General features: G+C 39.0%; 1 protein-coding gene and 1 long non-coding RNA gene across 7 annotated transcripts; one reads left to right on the top strand and one right to left on the bottom strand.

Moving 5' to 3' along the window:
* Positions 1 to 36: 36 nt before the first annotated feature.
* LOC146451074 (uncharacterized) lies at positions 37 to 15046 on the top strand. Of its 6 annotated transcripts, none has more exons than XR_014860125.1 (13): positions 38 to 445; positions 2159 to 2397; positions 2747 to 2879; positions 5177 to 5469; positions 8254 to 8360; positions 9673 to 9707; positions 10715 to 10737; positions 10839 to 10911; positions 11842 to 12201; positions 12710 to 12951; positions 13684 to 13747; positions 14444 to 14822; positions 14960 to 15046. XR_014860125.1 is itself a non-coding variant. In XM_085099625.1 (12 exons), exons 1-12 carry the CDS (start codon positions 181 to 183, stop codon positions 14683 to 14685), a joined length of 2085 nt encoding a protein of 694 aa, XP_084955751.1. In that variant the 5' UTR covers positions 37 to 180; the 3' UTR covers positions 14686 to 14953. The 6 variants fall into 6 exon arrangements, 1 of the variants encoding a protein (XP_084955751.1); XR_014860123.1 differs by having other exon boundaries at positions 11833 to 12201; XR_014860127.1 differs by having other exon boundaries at positions 5177 to 5473; positions 8270 to 8360; positions 11833 to 12201.
* Positions 15047 to 15191: 145 nt separating this feature from the next.
* On the bottom strand, positions 15192 to 16907 carry LOC146451073 (uncharacterized). The gene is made up of 2 exons (XR_014860128.1): positions 15730 to 16907; positions 15192 to 15457 (listed from the first exon to the last, which is right to left on the bottom strand). It is a non-coding gene; the product is annotated as an uncharacterized LOC146451073 (long non-coding RNA).
* Positions 16908 to 20508: the final 3601 nt, after the last annotated feature.

Here is a 20508-nt window from a genome sequence, read left to right as displayed (position 1 = left end):
AAATTTTATGCCGCAAACAATCCTTTCCTCTGCAGGTTAAAGACAGTGTGGTGGCAGTGAGAAAGAATTCTAAAGAAGTAAATATTTGAACGCTGTCACATGATTTGAGCATCAAATTTCTTTCCTCAAAGATCTGGAAGCTGCGCGATTTAATTTGCTCGATCGCGTGAGCCACGAGAAATGTTTACGAATCCTTCGCTGTTTACAAGGTTTTTCGTTGTATGGTTTGTCATCGGCAAGGTCCGAAGCGATATCTACGTTACCAAGATAACACGGGACTTTAATGACATCTTTACAAACGGTGTTTGTGGAAAATGTGGCGAATTTGCCGCCAAGCAGGAAGGGAATTCGACGTGTAGATGCAACGCTTCACGGTCATCGCGTTCGATATTTATGCGATCAGAGCGAAAGTGCAAGGCTGTGTCTGAGTTACCGCTATTTAAAAGTAAGTGAAATTCAGCTTGTTATCTTATTAACCAAATTTCGGATGAAAAATTCATATAAACTCAACCCTGCATACTTAAGCTTATATGGTACATACCTTCGTTTAAGACAATTTTGCTAAGGATCGTTGTAAGCAGTCGTTGCGATCATTTGTTTAGTTTGGTAGTAAGTTTATTGACTATTGATTTTATTGCCCTTTTTTCCATTATTTGGAAGCATTTTATTTTAAGGTTTCAATAATGTTCTGGTGTGACGTCATTCAGTTTATTTACATCTTGCGGCCTCGTACCATTCAAGTTTAGACGAGAAAGCGCGCAATAAAACCTGTTAAATACCTCTGTTTTTTCTTAATAGCCTTTTTCGTTCTTGTAGACAATAGTTCTTTACCCCTTGGCCCTTCACTCGGTTTCCCGGCCATCCGATCCGGCTTCACACATGCAGTTTCACTTTCACTTTGACTTTTGCCCCCCTCAATTCGCAGGTATCGGCATCTTTATATGAAAATAAACTGACAGATACCGGAAGGGAGGGAAACAAGCTCTTGAATGCCCCATGGTATGGTTAAAAAAGAAGCTGATTTCTTAGCTTTTGAGCTTACCTTCATTATAGAAGAGCTGTAACAAATATAATTCAGGGTATAAACTAGTTCTGAAATAAGTCTTATTTCTGAGCAGTTACTGTTTGTTTTGTGTGGATCATTCGTCTCTTAAATGCCCGTCTTTTGACTTTGCGTATCACAAATTTATTGCCATTACTGGTAAATATGTCATTGCGACAGTGCTATCAGGGAGCTCAAGAACTACAAACCTGTCATCGTTCCCCAGGGTAAACTAATACTAGACCCCTTGGACAGATAATGTGGAAAAATACCCCACTAATGCACAGGGGAGCCGGGAGGAATAGACAGTGCTAGAATTGACTAATGCATAACGAATGATGATGATGATGATGATGATGAAGGGTTTCCATCTCTTCCAACAATGTGTTGTCCCAGAAAATATTCATACCTCTCCCATCAAAGTGGTTTATAGGTTTGAGCCCCTCTTTCCATACCCCTCCAAAATAAAAAAAAATAAAAAAAAAACAAAAAACAATAGAATTTGGCTTTTTTTGTGTAAAGAAGAGAGAACCACTTAAGCATCTCCTCATAAAGTCAAAACAAATTCTGTACATACGTTTGGCCAATTTCTGCAATTTCATTTTTGCCATTTATTGCAGTTTTCCATGTATAATTCTCCCTAAGATTTTTTGGAGTACAAATACCAGCTAAATCCTAACATTAAGCCAATTTTCAGAAAAATTCACTGTGGAAAACTTGTTAAAATAGTCTTACTTTTCAGCCTAAAACTGGCCTTGTTTCGCGTGGCAGCAACATGAAAATTCCTGTATCAGTTAGGAAACTGCGTGAGCTCAAGTCAGTTTAGTACCCAGTTGTTGTGCGCCAAATAACTGTATGGAATCACCTTAAGGCAGCAGTGATGTAATTCCTTCAATTGCTCATGTGATAATGGAATAGGTATACTCAGTTACAATGTGGGGTTCCAGCAAATATTCTTCCTCTCCCAGGAAAGGTTTTTGGATTTGAAAAGTTTCTGGTCAAAGAAATTAACTGTGTTAACATGATGTACCAGTATATGTTTCAAACCTTCAAATTGTTCACCTAAAGTGTCTCCTCTGATTAAAAGAATTTTCTTATATTGCTTCATTATTGTAGATTCTAAAGAACCATGCCTTCTCTGGAATAACATGGAAGCTGTTGAACTAATCGATGTGGCAGACCTTGTGAATAATGAATATGTTTTTCACACATCAACAGCAACTTTTCGATCATGCCAGGTGACACAATTCATAGCCTTCCTAGATGCTGCAGGAAAATGGAAACCTTCCAATATATCTGCAACCGTGCTTCAACTTTTGTTTGGTGTTCCTAAACCACTTAAATCAACGATCAAGGTATATGTGCTGCTTTTGTATAAATAATAATGATATTAAAGTACATGTACTAAAATCTAAGATAGTCACCATTAGTGTTATGTATTGAGCTGAAAGATGTGACACCTAAGTGCTGTTAATATCATATGGCAATAAACTGACTTGATACTTCTTATCTTAGCTCAAGGTGAAAATGAATTTGATCCACGCCTGGCCAGCAAAAAAATGAAAGATTTTTGTACTTTCTAAGAATTTCTGATGGTCATGTCTGTGATTTTTACATGAATGTCCCCTTCACTTTCCCTCCTCCCCACTGGTGACAAAGGCGATACTCAATGCATATTTATCATTTCTTTTTTATTTCTGTCAGGTAACTAACCAATCTGCTGTGCTTGCCAAGCTAAGTGGTTATGTTATGAAGCTCAATTTGAACTGCACGAGGCTAGATAATGCTACTGTTGCCAGATGTTTAATTTTTAAATTGGTGCAAGGAGAATTAAAATGTAAGTGTTAAAATGTGTAAGGGGATTGATCTATTTTTAATATCTTTTATATTGGCAGCTGTGTTTAGGACCAGTTGTATTTATTAAGTATAAAAAGTAAATTGCATGACCACTAGTTATATTCATGAATAACAGGTACAAGTGATGTTCTGAGAGCTTGAATTGTATATGGTTGTCCAATTTTTTATTTAATATTGTAGTACATTCAAGATGATTATGAAAATTATGAGTGTTTTGGCTCAGTAATTTCTTAAAGGTTTTAAGCATTGATGGCCCACTCTTCTGCCCAGTTATGCCAAACATCAACCCATGTTTGTGGGCTCTTCCTTGTGTAATCGTTGCCTGTTTTTTCTTTTAGCCCTTTAATCTCCCTAATATCAAAGAACAAATTCTCCTATCTTGCCCTCATACTTTTTTTGTAAAAGTACTAAGGAGAGGTTATTGAAAATATCAAGAAATTCACCTTTAGTTAGGTGATCATATCTTTAATTCTCATGGATTGAACAAGCAATTTGATATTACAAGGAGAAATTTGATGCTGATCACTGTTAGGGCTTAAAAAGGTTAAGCTCTGAAGCACCTCTTCATTGGAAACTGCAAAATTATGTGTTAGCGATTTTTTCATTGACCTTCAAAATTGTGCATGTGGTTGTACTCACACACCATTGCTATGGAAGTATAATGGACTCTTACAGAATGCAAGGATGTTGTCAGATAAAAGAGGGGCCAAAAACCTGAGAAAACTGGCTTCTTGACCTGACAAAATGGATGGTAACTTAAAAGAGATTTGGAGCTCTAGAACCACACCTATTGACCCCTCAAAGTTTTTCACTTGCTTGGCTGACTTTCAAAGTTACAGTCGAACGTCAATTATCCAGACTTGCTTCTCTGGTCCCACCTTTTTCATGAATATTTTAATAAGATGCGATCTTGAAAAATTGAAGCAACGAAAATTTCATTAAGCCTTCCAAATGTGTGTTTAACTCCGCGTTTAATCTGTTTCACTTTAAAAAGTGCAAGTGGCACGAGATAAACAATGTATCCACGTTGTCATTCCTTTTTACAAACAACCACGCTTGAACATTTCAGAGTGCTTTGAATGCAATAACACTTGAAACAGCAACTTTTTCATTTGTAAATATATCATAACATACAGGCTGTACCTATATGCAAATTATTCTGATCTATTCACAATTAAATTCTGTTTTCTTTATTTCCTTTGTTTACAATTACTGTCTCATTAATATTAATATTTTCGATTATCCGGACTCTCGATTGTCCGCACTATTTACTCAAGTCCAACGTGTCCGGATAATCGAAGTTCGACTGTATCTCAAACACGGACCAGTGCAATCTGCAATTAATTTCCAGCTTTAGACCAAGCAGAATTGAAAAATTTTATTGAGTGACCCAGTTTCAACTTATGGTTAATATGTGTATCACAGTGATGGAAATAGTTTTTGTTACTTTGATTTGCCGGACAACTGTACTACCTTCTAGGATAGCCTTAATTCATTTTGATAAAAATTTGGTCAGTTTCATCTGCTGTCTTCATTTCCCTGAGATGCAGCACAATGACATACACAACGTACCAAATTTTTTTTGCAGTGCATCACGGGGTAGTTTCAAATTCCATCGCATATGATTGCATACAGAATCTGATTTTAATCTCACCACACTGAGCAGACACTGTGTGGTGTGCTTCCATTAAATATCCATACTCACTCTTCCCTATGGAAGTTTTTGGCTTTTGAAAATTGCTGTCTTTTTAACCTGCCAACTCCCATGCATTATACGCATGTCTCACACTTGCAGTGTTGAAAACTACGATCTCATGCCAGCTAGCTCATGCTTACAGAGCAATTCTCATGCCTGGTTGAAATTGTGAGCTTCTACAGCTGTAACTGATACACTCTCCAAACATTTGTAAACTCAAACCAATGCGAGGAAACGAAAAGTCCATGTAAAATGAGTAAATGACAATACTTAAATTTCCCCAAAATCTGTGATTTTTGAAGGTCCATATGGAGCATAATTATCCATTTTCTAGAGAACTTCAGAATTATTTGAAACGTCTTCAAAAATCTGAGGGCATCTTTGGAAATCTTCGGATATAGTCATGTCATCTTTGAAAATTTTGGCACTCCCAGGAGAATAATCTCACATTTTTGAGTCAGGAAAAGTTGACATGTATATACTCTCTTGTTTCCATGAACATGTTTATATTTAAAACTATTATCTTTTTATTTTTTATTTTGCCACACAAAAGAATACAATCATGTTTTTCTTTCTGTTAGTTCCTCTTTGCAACTACACAACTACACCAAACACAACAACAGAAACACCAAGTACCATAACAGGGACACCATCTACCCCAACAGGGACACCAAGTACCACAACAGGAATACCATCTACCCCAACAGGGACACCAAGTACCACAACAGGAATACCATCTACCCCAACAGGGACACCAAGTACCACAACAGGAACACCATCTACCCAAACAGGGACACCAAGTACCACAACAGGAACACCAAGTACCACAACAGGAACACCATCTACCCCAACAACAACAAGGCCGCCACCACCAGTAGGTATTAGCATTAGACTGGAAGTATATTTTTGTCTGGCTTCTAAGCTTACATGTAAACTTAATGCTATAAGTAAATATAATGCAATCAAGTCTTTTACTCATGGAGTGATATACGTGAGGGGTCTCACAAGGTGGTTTAGCAATTGAGTTAAAAGTGTCACTCGGTATTAGGTGCAAAGCACTTGTTGGGGACATTATCCAGATCCAATTCAGTGAAATTTGGAAATGTTGGTTTTTGAGGAGAGAGGAAAACTGGAGTACCCAGAGAAAATCCCCATGGAGCTAGGACATGAACCAACAACAAACTCAAGGGTCCATGTATGATGCCAAGTCTGGGAATTGGGAGGCAATGGAAGTGCTTTCACCACTGCACCATCCCCTATCCCTCCTTCCCTTAAATCTTAAAGTGTGACTATTCATATGAAAGCCACTGAGCAGTACTTTCCTGTGGTGCTGTTTATTATGCTGTACAAGGTGGTTCTAACTTTTGAGTCTGTGGATGAAATTTTAAGATTTGGCCATTCAAATGAAAGCTGAACTGAGCTGAGTACTTTGCTGTGGTGCTGATTATTTTGGTGGTTGACTCTCTCGCAGGGTCCTCACAAAATTCAAATTGGCAGGCAGCAAAGACAATGCAGGTACACACCAGGAATCATGGTGTATTTTGTGATGTGACAATTGTAACATTGATGTTTGTCTGTAATGCTATACCTTTTCTCACAAGGCCGGATCATACACAACTGTTCATCAGAAAGAGTGTAGCAAACATGAAAATCAAGTGTGTAATGTCACAAAATGGTCCACATTTCGTGGAGTATATTAGTCAATAATTTTTGCAGCATACATCATGGTTTTAACCACATGCCATTTTGAATTTCACAAGGACCTTAGGGACAACAACGAACTTTTAAGTCTGCTGCACTGAACACTCATGATGTATGTTTCAATTGAGGTGCGACCATTCATATGAAAGCTGTTCTACCTGTCATCTGTTAATGTGTGCATATCCATGACCACCACTGATACAAAGTGGATATCACTTGTGATTGACGGTCCATACAAAACATTGGTTGCATGAACTGTTAAAATCCCGGGGGCAAGGCATGGGGGAGGGGGGACTCCACAAAATTGTTCATGGGAGGTGTGTGGCCTGGTTCTCCAAACCCTGACTCGATTTCATACCAAAATATGTAATTTTTGGGGGGTCTGCGAAATCTGCGAGCCACTAGAGTGGGAGAGGCTGGTTTCGAGATAGCATTCGACCCACCAGCCGACGGCAAATTAAATGCGTCTTTTACGCTGCTTCTTTTCAAATTGAATCTAGTGCGACAATATTGACTTTGCTCATCTTTGACAGACGCGTAGGAGGGGGGGTTCAAGGGGTTCGAACGAACCCCCTTGGAAGATCAATAATGGCAGAAGAAAAACTTTTAAATAAAGTTCCTGTGGTCGAAATACATCAACCAAAGAAAAATAGAGATATAAACCCGTTATTTAGGCCTTATGTCTTATCCTCAGTAAAAATAAAAATTGTCAAGAAACCTTGGAGATTCAAAATTTTAATGACGTTTCATTTTTGCGGTAAAACTGTCACTAAAAGCATGTGATCCCGACGACTTCCCCAACCTGTACATGCTCTTGAAAATTGCTGCCACCCTTCCGGTCACCATTTGTGAATGTGAAGGTTGCATAAGCACAATGAGAAGGTTGAACAACTACATGAGGTGTACCATAGGAGAGAGTAGGCTGTCTGCCCTGGCTCTAATGCATATCAAATATGATATGCCTGTCAATCTTGACGAGATAGTCAATTTGTTCGAAGGCCTACACCCGAGAATGATGCAGTTTACCAGCTTGGTGTATGACTATCAGCAGATCGAATAGCTATCAGAACTTGACAGGGCGTGGAATGTACATCGAACTTTCTTGTTTAAGTTGAAACAATTATGCCGTCGAAATGATGTATATAGCTTAAAAAGCTGCTGTGATTTGCCTAAAATAAGTCTCAAAATGCAGGAAATGAGGTTTCTGGGAACCTAGATTTTCAAAACTTTCCGGCGGACCCCCCTAGTAAGAACGCCTCCGGCGCTCAGCAAGATTTGGGGTTCAACGAACACCTCTATCAAAACCTTAGCTACGCGCCTGTTTGAGTACTCATTTATCATACCTTACAAGATTGGAATGACACTGACAATTTAATACATGTAGTCCTGACGTGTCAATTAACAAAAAACTGAAATATGATGGTTTGCGTTGTCCCACTGTAAGAATTAAATATTGCCATGTTATTCATCTTGTTCCGATACTCTTGTTCTTGTTCTTATGTGAATGTAAATACAACAAATAAAAATTCTTAACATTTATACTGTGGCTCGCATGACTTGCATGGCTCGCACGGCTCCAAGGCTCGCATGGCTCACACCTTGGCTCGCATGGCTCGCTGACTCGCAGATTTTTATCACTCATTTTTTGGACTTGGCCTCTAAAATTCATACCCATTTTTGGACCCACTCAGGTACACGTCTAGAATCCAGACTTTCAAATCAATATGGTTATATTCTAGATACCTTATTTCAGGCCAAAATGGCTCAAAACCATACCCTTTGGCACCGCACTTAATGATATAGCAGAGTACCACCTGGGGTTACAATGCAAGTGTAATCAATGGACAATCCACTTTGTTAAAATATGTTTGTAGTGTGAAATTCAAGTTATTGTCCCTTATGACTTATATTTTGTGATCTGATTATCACAACATTTTTGTTTTTATTGCGTTAACAGGACCCTCCACTTGCAGTAATATTTGCAACCATTGTAGCAATTCTATGCCTGCTTCTGATTGGTGTGTTTGCCTTCGTGGCTTATCGCTACACACATCTGAAATCAAGGTGAGGCTACAAAAAAAAAATTATTGAAATCATGCTTTACCTACACCCAGTTTACACTACATACACCCCTGTAGAATCTCACAGATGCCTGTTTCTAGAACACATCTACAACTCAAATAGCAATTCACATGTACTCACTTAATACTCTTTACCTATGATTATTCATAAATGTAATCAATACATTTCCGCACATGCCACATTCTCGTTCTTGATACATTCCTGCTCATTAATGCATTCATCTTAATAATTAAGACGGTTGTAGTGTCCTTACTAATAATTATTATTAGTAACAACACTACAACCCCACCATAAGGGGACTTCCTTCAGTTCTAGAGAAAAACCTGTCTATTCAGGGGTTGCCATACTTTGAAGTCAGAAAAAAGTCCCTGGCAGGGAATTCATTTTATTCTTGTCTAAACACCAGATTTGCAAAAAAATCATTGTTGGCAAAGGAGATGCCATTTCAAAAATATTTATGAAGGAATCGATTTCCGTATCTTTACTGAGCACCAGAAATTGGCTTATTGATGATGGTTCAGAGGCCCTTTGGCGATTTCAAACGCCCTTTCACCTTTGAAACAGAAGATTAATAAAGACTACTGGGAGGGGGGGAAGTGGGGGTTGTGTGTGGGGGGGGGGGGAGGTTGGTTAATCCCCCACAAGACCTTTATGGCTATGTGCTATCTAACCGGGTCATGATAATGCGTCTCCTGATCACGAAAGGGGTATTCCTAATTGAGGCGTTTCTAGAATGGGGTGTAATATTGGAAGTGCTTCAAAAAATATTAGCTATAATTTTAACTTATTCATAGAAAATTTGCAATTAAACATCAGTAGTATTTCGGATGTATCACTTGAACAAATAAAGCAATAAGTTTTCAGACATGAGGCTTGAGATTAATGGGGTGTTAAGAACATCGTCCGTTTCTAGAAAAGGGTGTCAATTTGTATGCAAAACCCTTTTAAACTGGGGTCTAAATTTGGAGATGCAGGCATCACATACCCACCATAGGAAAGTAATATATATGTACTGCTCAATATAAGTGTGGATTTGTTAATTAAAACGACTTTAATTTAAAAGTAAGGAATTTTGATAGCTGGCGGTACTTACCGCGCGCGAACATAAAGTTTTGGTGGCAGAGCTGCCTTGAGCGGCGTAAACCAATTTCACTTGTGTATTTCTGCTCGTTCGTCCAACTTTCCCTTCATCCAACATCTTGCCTGAATTACGCTGGCTACCGTAGAACTAAGTACACGTTGCTTAGCGTAAAATTGGAGCCAAGTTTTGTTTTGTTTGATTGTTTTTCTACAGGAACCAGCCAAGAAGAGAGCTTGAAAATTTCGCAGGTAAGAACTAATTGGTTGCGTTTTTATTTCACAGCGCTTTAATTGTTTATTTTAAAGACCCACCGGGTGCAGAAAAAAAAACATTGTTGGAAAAAAACCATTATTGGAAATTAATCCACCATTTATCATGTTTTCTGAACAGGTTCCTCCTTTTTAAATGGATGGAAATTTTGTTGTGGAAGGAAAATGCTGAAAAAAACAGAAACATTATGGGCTGCAATTTACTAAGTCATTGTGCGGGAATATTATGCAACAATAAATTCGAACCTTCTACATCCGCCCGGGGTGCATTCCCCGGGAATTTGACCGTTTACAGTGTATGGGGATTGGGGAATTTGATCTTTCCCTGGGAGGAGTGGGGAAGTTGATCTTTTTCCAAGAGGGGTGGGGAATTTGAATTGGATTTTTTTTTGCTTTTGGTCTGGCGGAATGCGTGCTGGCGGAATTTCTTGCAGTGTGGTAATTGAGAAATTTTCCAAACACAGGATTTTGGCCTTAATGAGCGAATGGCACCCTCAAAACAGGATTTAAGACGGATAATAATAATAATAATAATAATAATAATAATAATAATAATAATAATAATAATAATAATAATAATAATAATAATAATAATAACAACACAAAACTATAGGATACTACATCAGTTTAAGGCAACCCTAATCAATGTAGGTCCTCTCTGTCTGCATAGCATGAGCAGGTGTTGGTTAGAGTTAAAAATTTGTCTTCGAGAAGACACATGTGAACGGCTCTTTTTGACTGGGGCGAGGGAGGGAGAAGTGGGGGGAATTGAAGAAGCCAATCTTCCAGATTTAAAGGGTCATTGGGCCATGTTGACGATTTGAATTGAACACCGCATCAACGGAAAAACATCCCAATTGATAGCGTATCTACAACATTATTTTCAAGTTTCCAGGGGTCTTGTATAGTAATCAGTAAAAACCTCTGTCAGTGCTGTGTATCAGTATAGTTAAAATTTTTAACAAAGTTCTTTTTTTTTTCCCTAGTGATAAGCAATTCGGATCCGCAGGTAAGTCAATCCAATTGTCAGATAATGATTCTTTGGGGATTCTGTCTGCTTTCAGTAATGTTTGGAAGAGTAATTAAGTTTATTTATTTTCATCTAATAAGACTTACAGAGTCCAAGAAGAGCCAGTTTATGTTGAACTGCCAGACGTTTGTCCCAGTAACACGCAGTTTACAGGTGAGAGTCATCGGACGCGCTTGATCAATTCTTCCTGTCCTCTTGTTCGTTCGTTCGTTTGTTCGTTGGTAACGAACTTTCGTTCATCCGTCGTCCGGCCTCCCGTCCGTTCGTTGGTCCATCCGTCCGTCGTTCGTTCACTCATTCATTCTCTCCGCTTCTCTTAATGATCACTCTTTGCTTGTCTGCAAGCTGTTAGGGCTTTTAACGATAATAAATTTAATCATCGTGGCTTAATTTCATTGGAAAGTAGCAATTTTAATTTTATTTGTTCATTCAGCTACATTTGTTCGTATTCGTTCATTCCTTGGTCAAATTTGTTCTATCGTTTATCATTTTCTTTCGCTCTTTCGTTCATTTGTTTATTCATTCACTTAAATCGTTTGTTCATTCCTAGATAGATATAGTAATTTATTCTTCTGTTCTTGCCGTTCATTCCTTCATTCATTCAATCCTTAATCCACTCATTCGCTCTTTCGTCCATTCTTTCATTAGGGTAACCATATTCATTCATTCGTTCCTTTATTCATTCAGTTAAATGCTTATCTCATTCATACATTCATTCATTTGTTCTTTCACTCTTGCTGTTCTTTTAGAAGACCGCCCTTTCTTCCTCCCTCCCACCCTGCCTTCCTTCCTTCCTTCCTTCCTTCCTTCCTTCCTTCCTTCCTTCCTTCCTTCCTTCCTTCCTTCCTTCCTTCCTTCCTTCCTTCCTTCCTTCCTTCCTTCCTTCCTTCCTTCCTTCCTTCCTTCCTTCCTTCCTTCCTCCCTTTATTTAGTTCTTTTGCTCGTTCATTGTATTTTTAGCAAGAACTTCCGCAATACCGCGACATTTTTCTTAAGCGTCAAGTACTGATAGAGAAAAAGATGATTATAGCGTAGAGGTTTGCTTGTTTAACGAAAGTTTTTTTTTCTGGGCAGATCATTCAGGTGGAGTCGGCGAGAGAAAGACTACACTTGAGGTTGAAGAGTCAGTTTTATTGAACCCTTATGCGAAAGGAGCATCGTTTACAAGAGGAAGACTCTTGACAGATCCTTTACCATCAAGACCTGAAATTGAAGAAAATGCAAGGACAGAAAGTAGCGTTGACCATGCGTATCAAAATGATAGACACAAACTGGATGAGCAAAGAGATGTGTCGATTGTTTTGGAAAACCCACAAGCTCAAGAGGGTCTTTCTGGATCATTGCCCGGATCAAGAGGTGTTCATCATTTGCCAGAGACGCATATTGAAGAAGAGGAACCGAATTCAGAACTTCACCACCACCATCCTCATGAAGCAGTCGATGGTAAATTTTAGAACTAATATTCATTTCCATTCACAATATGGAATGTAAACATCAAGGAAAACGACCCCACTGAAAACGCAACCTCAAAATCAAATTCGCGATAATGCGAACTGATTTAATTTACGTATTGTGAGCCGACCTATCCAGGAGTTGATTTCGTGGGGGCGGCTTTCAAGTTCAGAAAGAGAAGAGAAAAGTTAACTTCGTGTGTTCACGTTCTCTATAAAACCTTGGATTTTGGTCATTTCACGTTGTTGTTTTGCAGAGGACGACGATTAAATTTACTATCGTTTCTGACGTTCTCGCTGGCGTCGTCGTCGTCGCTTTCGCAACCTGGAAAACAGGACCAGCCTTTTTAGAAGTTCCTTTCTTTTCGTAAATTTTCCAGAGGAACGAACTAAAGCAGCTTAAATCCATTTATCCCTCAACTGAAATTGTAAAATGATTTTTTTAAGGAAAATGATGCAAATAAAATATTTCTCTTATATTTGTTGTTTTCTTGTGCTAGGTGATGAAGGAGATCTTGATTATCAAGGGCTTGTCAAAGGAAAGAGAGCTCAAAGTATGTTCATATGCCCGAGCTGTAACGAAAATCCAGATTATCAGAGACTTAGCAGGCCAGGCCACTGTCCGCATGAAAGGACAGAGGAACGCAGGCAAAAGAGCGCGTCGTTTTATGAGAGTTTATCACATGAAAGAGCAACCAGGGAATCTCTGTATGCGAGCCCATCACGGGATGGTGAACTTGAGGTAGGGAAAAGTTACTAAATTCTTTCAGTTGTAAATTGTGTGTAGTGTGGTGGTCTATCATCATTTATTTACATTTACTTATTTATTTGCCTTGATAAAAAAATAGAAGAAATGATCGAATTTACAACAATGGTGAGGATACCTCAAGAAACCACCAGGCTTATATATAAGAGAGGCCAGTCTTTCACATTCATGCGTGGGATGGATGGGTGGGTGATATCAAAATATGGAATGATTGAGACAGCCAGTGTAGAAACTTACACGCTAAATGGAGCTAACGTTGATCTGAGTTTTAAAGGGAACCTCCACTCTCACAACTAATTGACGGGTAAACAGTGGAAATAGTGTCTACATTCTAAATTTTTGTCTAAAACGTAGAAATGACATTCAAGTGTGTTAAAAATTAGATATGATTATCGACAACTTTCGTTTTTAAATTTCCTGGGGGCAGCCATTTTGAATTTTATGACGTGTAATGGTTGCCGCTATTGTTATTCAGCAGAAGTTCTTTTGTGTAAAACAATTGAACAACATTATTACGACATGAAATCCAAGATGGCGGCGCGCGGGAAATTTAAAAGCGAAAGTATCCAATAATCAAATTATTTTTTTTTCCGACACTGAAATATTATTTTCATGTTTTCCAATGAAATTTCAAAGAAAATTGTATTTTCAATAATGTAACGGTAACATGTCTCGAGAGTGGAGGTTTCCTTTAATGAATATTTTTAGGACGGGGATAAACGCAAGATGGACGGGACTCCGGAATATGACATATTAGAGCCTGAGGAAACTGGTACGTACATGTAATAGCGTAATCGATCAAAATCAAGGTCTACAGCGATAAAGGTTTCAACGACCATCTTTGCTTATGTGATAAGATTGGTGTTTCGTTGAGAGTTTTTGTTTTATATCGCTCTTGAATTTAGAGTAGGTCTAATTTCATCCTATTGAAAATCTACCCGATTCAAGTAGAACGAGCTGTATAAGGTTATTGGTTGATATTTTTAGAACTTGAAGTCAATTCCAGCCCTACCCTATAACCAAAGCCAAGCCCAGACCCGAGCTAGGCTGACAATATTTAGTCTAGGGCTTCTCTCTAACCTGATACAAAGGGAATGGTGTTGTGGTCTCTTCTGGGATGAGAATGAATAGAATGGTAAGGATGAATGACTGGAAACAACACACACAAAAAACAAGAATTCCGAAAGCAGGATTGAAAGCGGCTTGTTCATTCTGCGCCACTGAAAAAGCAGAATAAGTGGGCTGGCATGGAGTGTCATTCTAACGATTTGGGAATGAGAAAAGAAAACGTTCTTCAACGCCATTACAAGTATATTTATTCTAGCCAATGGTTCCATTTAGAAAACATGCTCTTGGACGATTGTGCAAAACCGACTTGTAAGGAAACAACCGGTTAGAGAACAAAACACGCCCTCTTTTAAATCCAATATTGATTCATTGGTTTTCTTTATTTTTCTATTTTCCTCAGAAGCAAACCAAGGTCTTAATGAACCTGACAATCACGATTACAACGTTCTGGAAGAACCAGAGCAACTTTGCAGTGAAGTGGGCGAGGATAACAACAGCGAGACCCCACCTACAGATGAAGGCCCAGAAATGCCGGGTGAACCGTCTGGGTTTGTAAGCATGGAAGATAATCCAGCATATGCAGTGCCTTGGAAGAAGAAAGACTCTGAAGAGCCTGTGAGGAAACGTTCATACAGCATGTAGCTGCTGCAAGCACAGCAGACACTCCATCGAGATCATGCGTGGATCAAGAAAACATCGCTGCGATCCGTAACTTCTATTATGTCCTGGCCAAACGAGGACTCGACCAGACTTAGGGGAAGCGTCACAGAGATTTTGGTGTCATTTCAAAAACCCAAAATGTTTTTCTTTAACAGAAATCTAGAAATAATTGTCAAATTTTGTTATAAATTAACACCCCAGTCTCTAACCGTAGATGGACGGGATCGGAATGGGTTTAGAGCATGAAAAAAGTTAGGCCAACTTTTTTCAAGTTCTCGCATTTTCGTTTTTCCAAATGTGCTAGAACAGATTATGAGTTGTACCTTTCAAGAATTCAGATGATTTGTTTCTCTCGCTGTTCTACTAATTATTTCGTAACTAAGCTAATATATTGTTGCACCTATTTCACCAAAAATAATGCCAAAATCTCAGTGACACTCGCCTTTAAGTATGAAAAAACACAAATGCGTTCACGCATGCTTGTATTGGGTCAGTTAAATGAGCTCGTAAGTTGCTGCAGTAGACCTGTACCTTTCAAAAGCTCTATTTTCACTGGACCCTTATAACCTGCAGCTGCATTGTTTTTTAGGGCTGCCAACATTGTTCTGTTGTTCGTTCTTTTGTCCTCTCGACCAACCATGTAAAACGTTGCAAACGTTGCAGGTCGCCCCGCAAGTTTCCGCCAAGTCTCATCAACAAGTAGTTAGACATTGCCTCTCGCGTAGTGATACCAAAGGAAAGAAATTAAGACCAACTTGTCTCCTTTCGCTAATGGGCATAAGACGGTGAAACATTTCCTTAGACTGCAAAACAGTTCGTATTTTTGCGTGATTTGATCGCCATATACCCAGCGCGGCCTTCGTTATAGATCAAAAGGTTGAGTTTTCCCCCTTCGGCGTTTTTGGAGCTTTTGAGAGCAGGAAGAGATAGTGGTGTGCTTTCCGTGAGTAAGTTAGGATATAAATGCCAGCATAACAAGTTTTCAACTTGTATCTTTCTTCGTTCTTTTTCTGAGTGGGGTTCTACCGGCAAAGAAGACCCCCTGGCTACCAAGCTCGTGCGTGCATTCTTGAAAGATGTCCATTTGAAGTTTATGAAAGGGAGGGATATTTAGGATGGCACAAGGATGCAATTGTAAACTGTAGATTATTCATCGTTACCTTTGTGTTAAATCAGTAATACAACTTTCTGGCAACTAGAAACAAACTTAACAGAATTAAATTTTAGTGTCCAGATCAATGTGCTTTGTTAAGAAAGGAAATCTACCATTTTTAGTGTAGTCATATTAACCAACTATTTACAAAACTTCAGGCTATTTGAGAGTTGGTTACTTAGCGAATATTGCACGTAGAAAAGAAAATTTGGGTTAAAATACTTTTTTTTTTGTAAACTTCTGATTCGGAAACGCGTCGCCTCGGTTTAAAGTGACCGCACAATTTTATTTACAAATGTAAGTAACTGAAAGATTTTTGTAATTTGACTTCTGATACCAGGATAAAATCCTGAGTCAAGTTGTGAGGACTGACTTTTTAATCCTTTTATCAAAGCCTTGCGTTACCATTTGATGGAAATTGTTGAACATTATAATATCGTCCGCGCTGTCTGTTTTGGCGTTGAACGCCTTTGAATATAATCAAAGAAGTCAATTATAGTCCTATTTTGTCTAATCACCGAATATTAAAGTCAAGATAAATACCCTTTTGTATGTAAATAAGAAGGATAAATAAATTATTAGGTTTTGCAGTTTTTCTTCTTGTTTGTGTTTCTTGATAATGAGGTTAATTTCCTTGAACAATCTCGATACTTGCGGGAAATGTCTGCTGTTTCGACCCCTTTGGATACCGTTCACGTGACCGCTCACTTGAATATTTGAGAGCTGTTTCAATGCCGGAAACCAATATTTTCCCGTTTGCGTATGTGTTTGAAGAAAGTATCACCAAATTAAAGTTGAAACACTGTTGTTAGGTCCGTTTGTTTTTTGTTAAATGTCTTCGAACCATAAAGAGTGTTTTCAGACTGTAGGGGAAAAAATTACAAACAATTCTTGGATGATGACGTCAAAAAATCGAGCAGGTTTTTAGATTTAAAATCAAAGTAATTTTGAAGTTATTTCTTTTGTTTTTGATGCTTTTCGTTTCACGCACATGTTTTAACGAGTTTTTTTTATCACTTTTAGATGTAGCGTGGGTAAATAAAGTATTGTTGTTGTTGTTGTAAATATTGTACCCGTATCGGATCGCTTTGAAAAAACTGGTATCGGTTTACCCTTAGACAGTATCGTCTGGCCAGCCTCTCTTTTGTGAGGTTGACGTCCCTCATGTTCCCTTCTATCTTTCGCCATCTTGTAATGTTCCTGGGCCTCTTTTGTTTACCGGAACCTGTAAATTCTATCGTCGGTGCTTTTGAATTTCTGGGAATGTTGTCTTTTGGCTTCTGAGACTCTTGCTCATCTACCTTGCTCAAATATATCTTCCTTTACTATACTGTACAAAATGGTAATGCATCAGCCGGATTAACCTGCGATCAGGCATTCTTTTTTTCGGGGGAGCTCAAAAGTGTGGCAGCGCAAGAGTCGGCGGTCGGGAGAAGGACTCGCGTTGCCACACTTTCACCTCGCAAGTTTTTTGTGACGTTGGTACGGGTATCAATGTAGCGTTGGTATCAATGTTGGTAGCGTGTTCGAAACTTATTGCACTGATAACCAATAGAATGATGATGATGATGATGATGGTGCATCATTTTGCTTTTCGTCCAACTCCCTCCTACTGAGTACTTACAAGATGTTCAGTTTTCCGGAGATGGTTTAATTTACTTCTTTTCCCCTCAAAAGTGGCAACACTTGGGGCGCTTTCCATTCAACAAAAAAAACCGGTTCAAGATTTCGGAATTTCTGCTGGTCAAATGGAACGGGTCCCTGAACTTGTGAATCACGTGAGGAGGCTTACAGTCAACCCAGGTCACGCGTGAACGATATTTTTGAAATTTGAACGGAGTTTAGAAATTTACATGTCAATTTCAGAGTTCCCGTATAAATTTCCCTAGCTTATTGACGGTATAAAGCTATGAATTTTTCTTTACATTGAAAAATTTTTTATTTAAAGAATAACAATTGTTTCCCTAGTATTTTGGATCTTTTTTTCAGTTAATGCGTCTTTTTCGGAACGATTTCCAGAGAAACGTCCAACATTCCATTCACACGTCGGACATTACAAAGAGAAATTCGAATGTTCATTTCATTCTTGGAAATACTGTTCACGCGTGACCTGGATTGAATGTAAACCTACCGTTGCTGGTCGTAGGTAAGTGACATTCGTGGTTTAAGAAAACGTCGAAAATCTCAGACAAAAAACCACAAGCAGAACATTGATACACTTCCGTAGCCATTTTGTTTGCGGCTCTTTCGGCTTACGTGACGTTCGCGCTCGGCCGGGGAGACTAAATCCGACACTCATCGCGAATGGAACACAGAAAATTCGGTAATTCCGGAAATTTCGGAAAGAAGGGTAAGCTCAAAAGGTAGTCCTAAATTTTCGGAAATTCTTTCCGGAACGTTTCCCGTTCCATTGGATTTCTGACCGGAAATCTCGGAAATTTTGACTGAATGGAAAGCGCCCTTGATTTACGTCTACGGTACACTTTTTTCTGGATCAGGTATGGAAAACAGCCATATTTGATCCCGGAGAAAAAGTTCCAATGACGAAAAGCAAGTGTGTCACGTGACAAAATGCTTCACGATTAGTGGAGTATTTTGCAGTTTGTTCCAGAGTATTCTTGAATATCGCGAAGAACCTGGGGACGAGCTGTGAGTAAACTCGTTCCCAGGGCTTCAGGCCGAGGTTCTATCTCAAGAGAATGACATGATAACCAACCCACAAATCCCACTTGCGTAGGTCCTCGCGTAGCACTTGAGGAAGGCATGTACTAAAACCAGGAGCACCGGAACGAAACCACCGGAACCACCGAAACAACCGGAACGAAACCACCGGAACCACTGAAAAAATCGGAACGAAACCACCGGAACCACTGAAACAACCGGAACGAAACCACCGGAACCACCGAAACAACCGGAACGAAACCACCGGAACCACTGAAACAACCGGAACGAAACCACCGGAACCACCGAAACAATCGGAACGAAACCACCGGAACCACTGAAACATATAAAAATGGCGATAATTTTTACTTTTCTCCCCTCCCTGGCTAGTAAAACATGTTCACCCCTCCCCACACCGTACAATTTATCTTTACCCACGTGACTTGTTTGAAATATGACGGCATAGTACTAAGCAGGCCCCAGTTGTTCAAAGAGCGGATAACTTTATCCACTGGACCCGGAGTATCCAATCGATGGAATCGATAATCGATGACAATCGATATCAATCGATACCAATCGATATCAATTAATCGATTGATATTGATAATCAATGACCAATCGATGGCGAAGATTCGTGTGGTTATCGATTGGTATCGATTATCAATACCAATCGATAGATAAATTTGTATCGATTGGTATCGATTGGTTGCAGATTGACGGAACCGGAATCGACGCATAAAAAACACAACTTTGTACGCAGTAATTGTAAACACATTTGGGGCCCACAGTTTTAGCTAAAACTGTGGGCCCTAAAATTATGTCAAGCACAAAATATGTAACGCCTTGCACACCTTTTCGCCTGTTTCCTACATGTAAATCCGCTAGCATAGGTGCGGTTTTACGTAATGTAAAATTTATTTTAGTCTTTTATGTAGGTAAATATACGGGTCACTTATGTTGTATTGTAAAACTCCCTGACGAAGTGTGCGTTAGTCACACGAAACGCGTAGGAGAAAATAAATCGTTTTACAACTGTAAGAGTTCGCAGACGTGCTGCTCACTAGTTTTATCTAAAAAAAAAAAACACAATTTCGTCCCCAGGGCTTCCTAAAAATGGCAGATGATCGGACAGGTAGCGTGCGTGACATCTGTTCGAGGTTGCTGAGCCAATCGATAGAAATCGATCAACGGTTTTTGTGTGGTTATCGATTGGTCATCGATTGGCCGATACCAATCGATACTAATTAACTAATTTTATCGATTGATATCGATTGATCGATTTAATTTCCGATCATCGGTTTCCACAATTGGATACTCTGGGATAGGTTGCTATCCGGCCGATGAAATGTGTGCAAGATTTTCCCGATAGACCCATAATTTGTGAATAGAATAGAAGCATATGTCAAATTTAAGTATGGGATTAGGTGGAAAACTAGCTTGCCAAAAGCATTAGTTGGAGCACATCTGCACCTCTGGATAGTGACTTATCAAGTGAATAAAGTTATCCGCTCTTTGAACAACTGGGTCCTGGGGTACTAACCAAAACAACGAAACGAAACCACCGCAACGACCAAAACTAAACGGCCGAAACAAAACGAAATCACCTAAACAAGCGAAACAACCGTCGTCACGCAACGCTAAGCCTCAAAACGGTTGCGTAGGAGATTGGGAAGGTAACTGCCTATAACCAAATGCTGTCTCTCATACACATAGGAGCGAAATTTTGATTTTTTAACTATGAGTTGTTTCATTGAACTTGTAAAAGCGATGTTACCAGGAGCCGTGTTTACCGGTGTTTACCTCATTATTTTCTGCCTGGGTGTCAGAGGTTTCATGGTGGTATTAGCAAAGATATCTTTTTAATCGTAGTAATATTTCCCTGTCAACAATCTATGTGATAATGTCCTTGTCTGTATTAGTAACAGGGCAAGTATTAATGTAAATATCTTCAGAGGACCCAACTCAAAATCATCGATCTTATAATATATATT

Source organism: Pavona decussata, unplaced genomic scaffold (assembly GCF_977016875.1).
Source record: "Pavona decussata unplaced genomic scaffold, jaPavDecu1.1 SCAFFOLD_403, whole genome shotgun sequence".
In the NCBI taxonomy this organism is placed as follows: Eukaryota; Metazoa; Cnidaria; class Anthozoa; order Scleractinia; family Agariciidae; genus Pavona; species Pavona decussata.
Note: the sequence above shows the minus strand (reverse complement) of the source record. Positions and strands in the feature narration are given on the sequence as shown.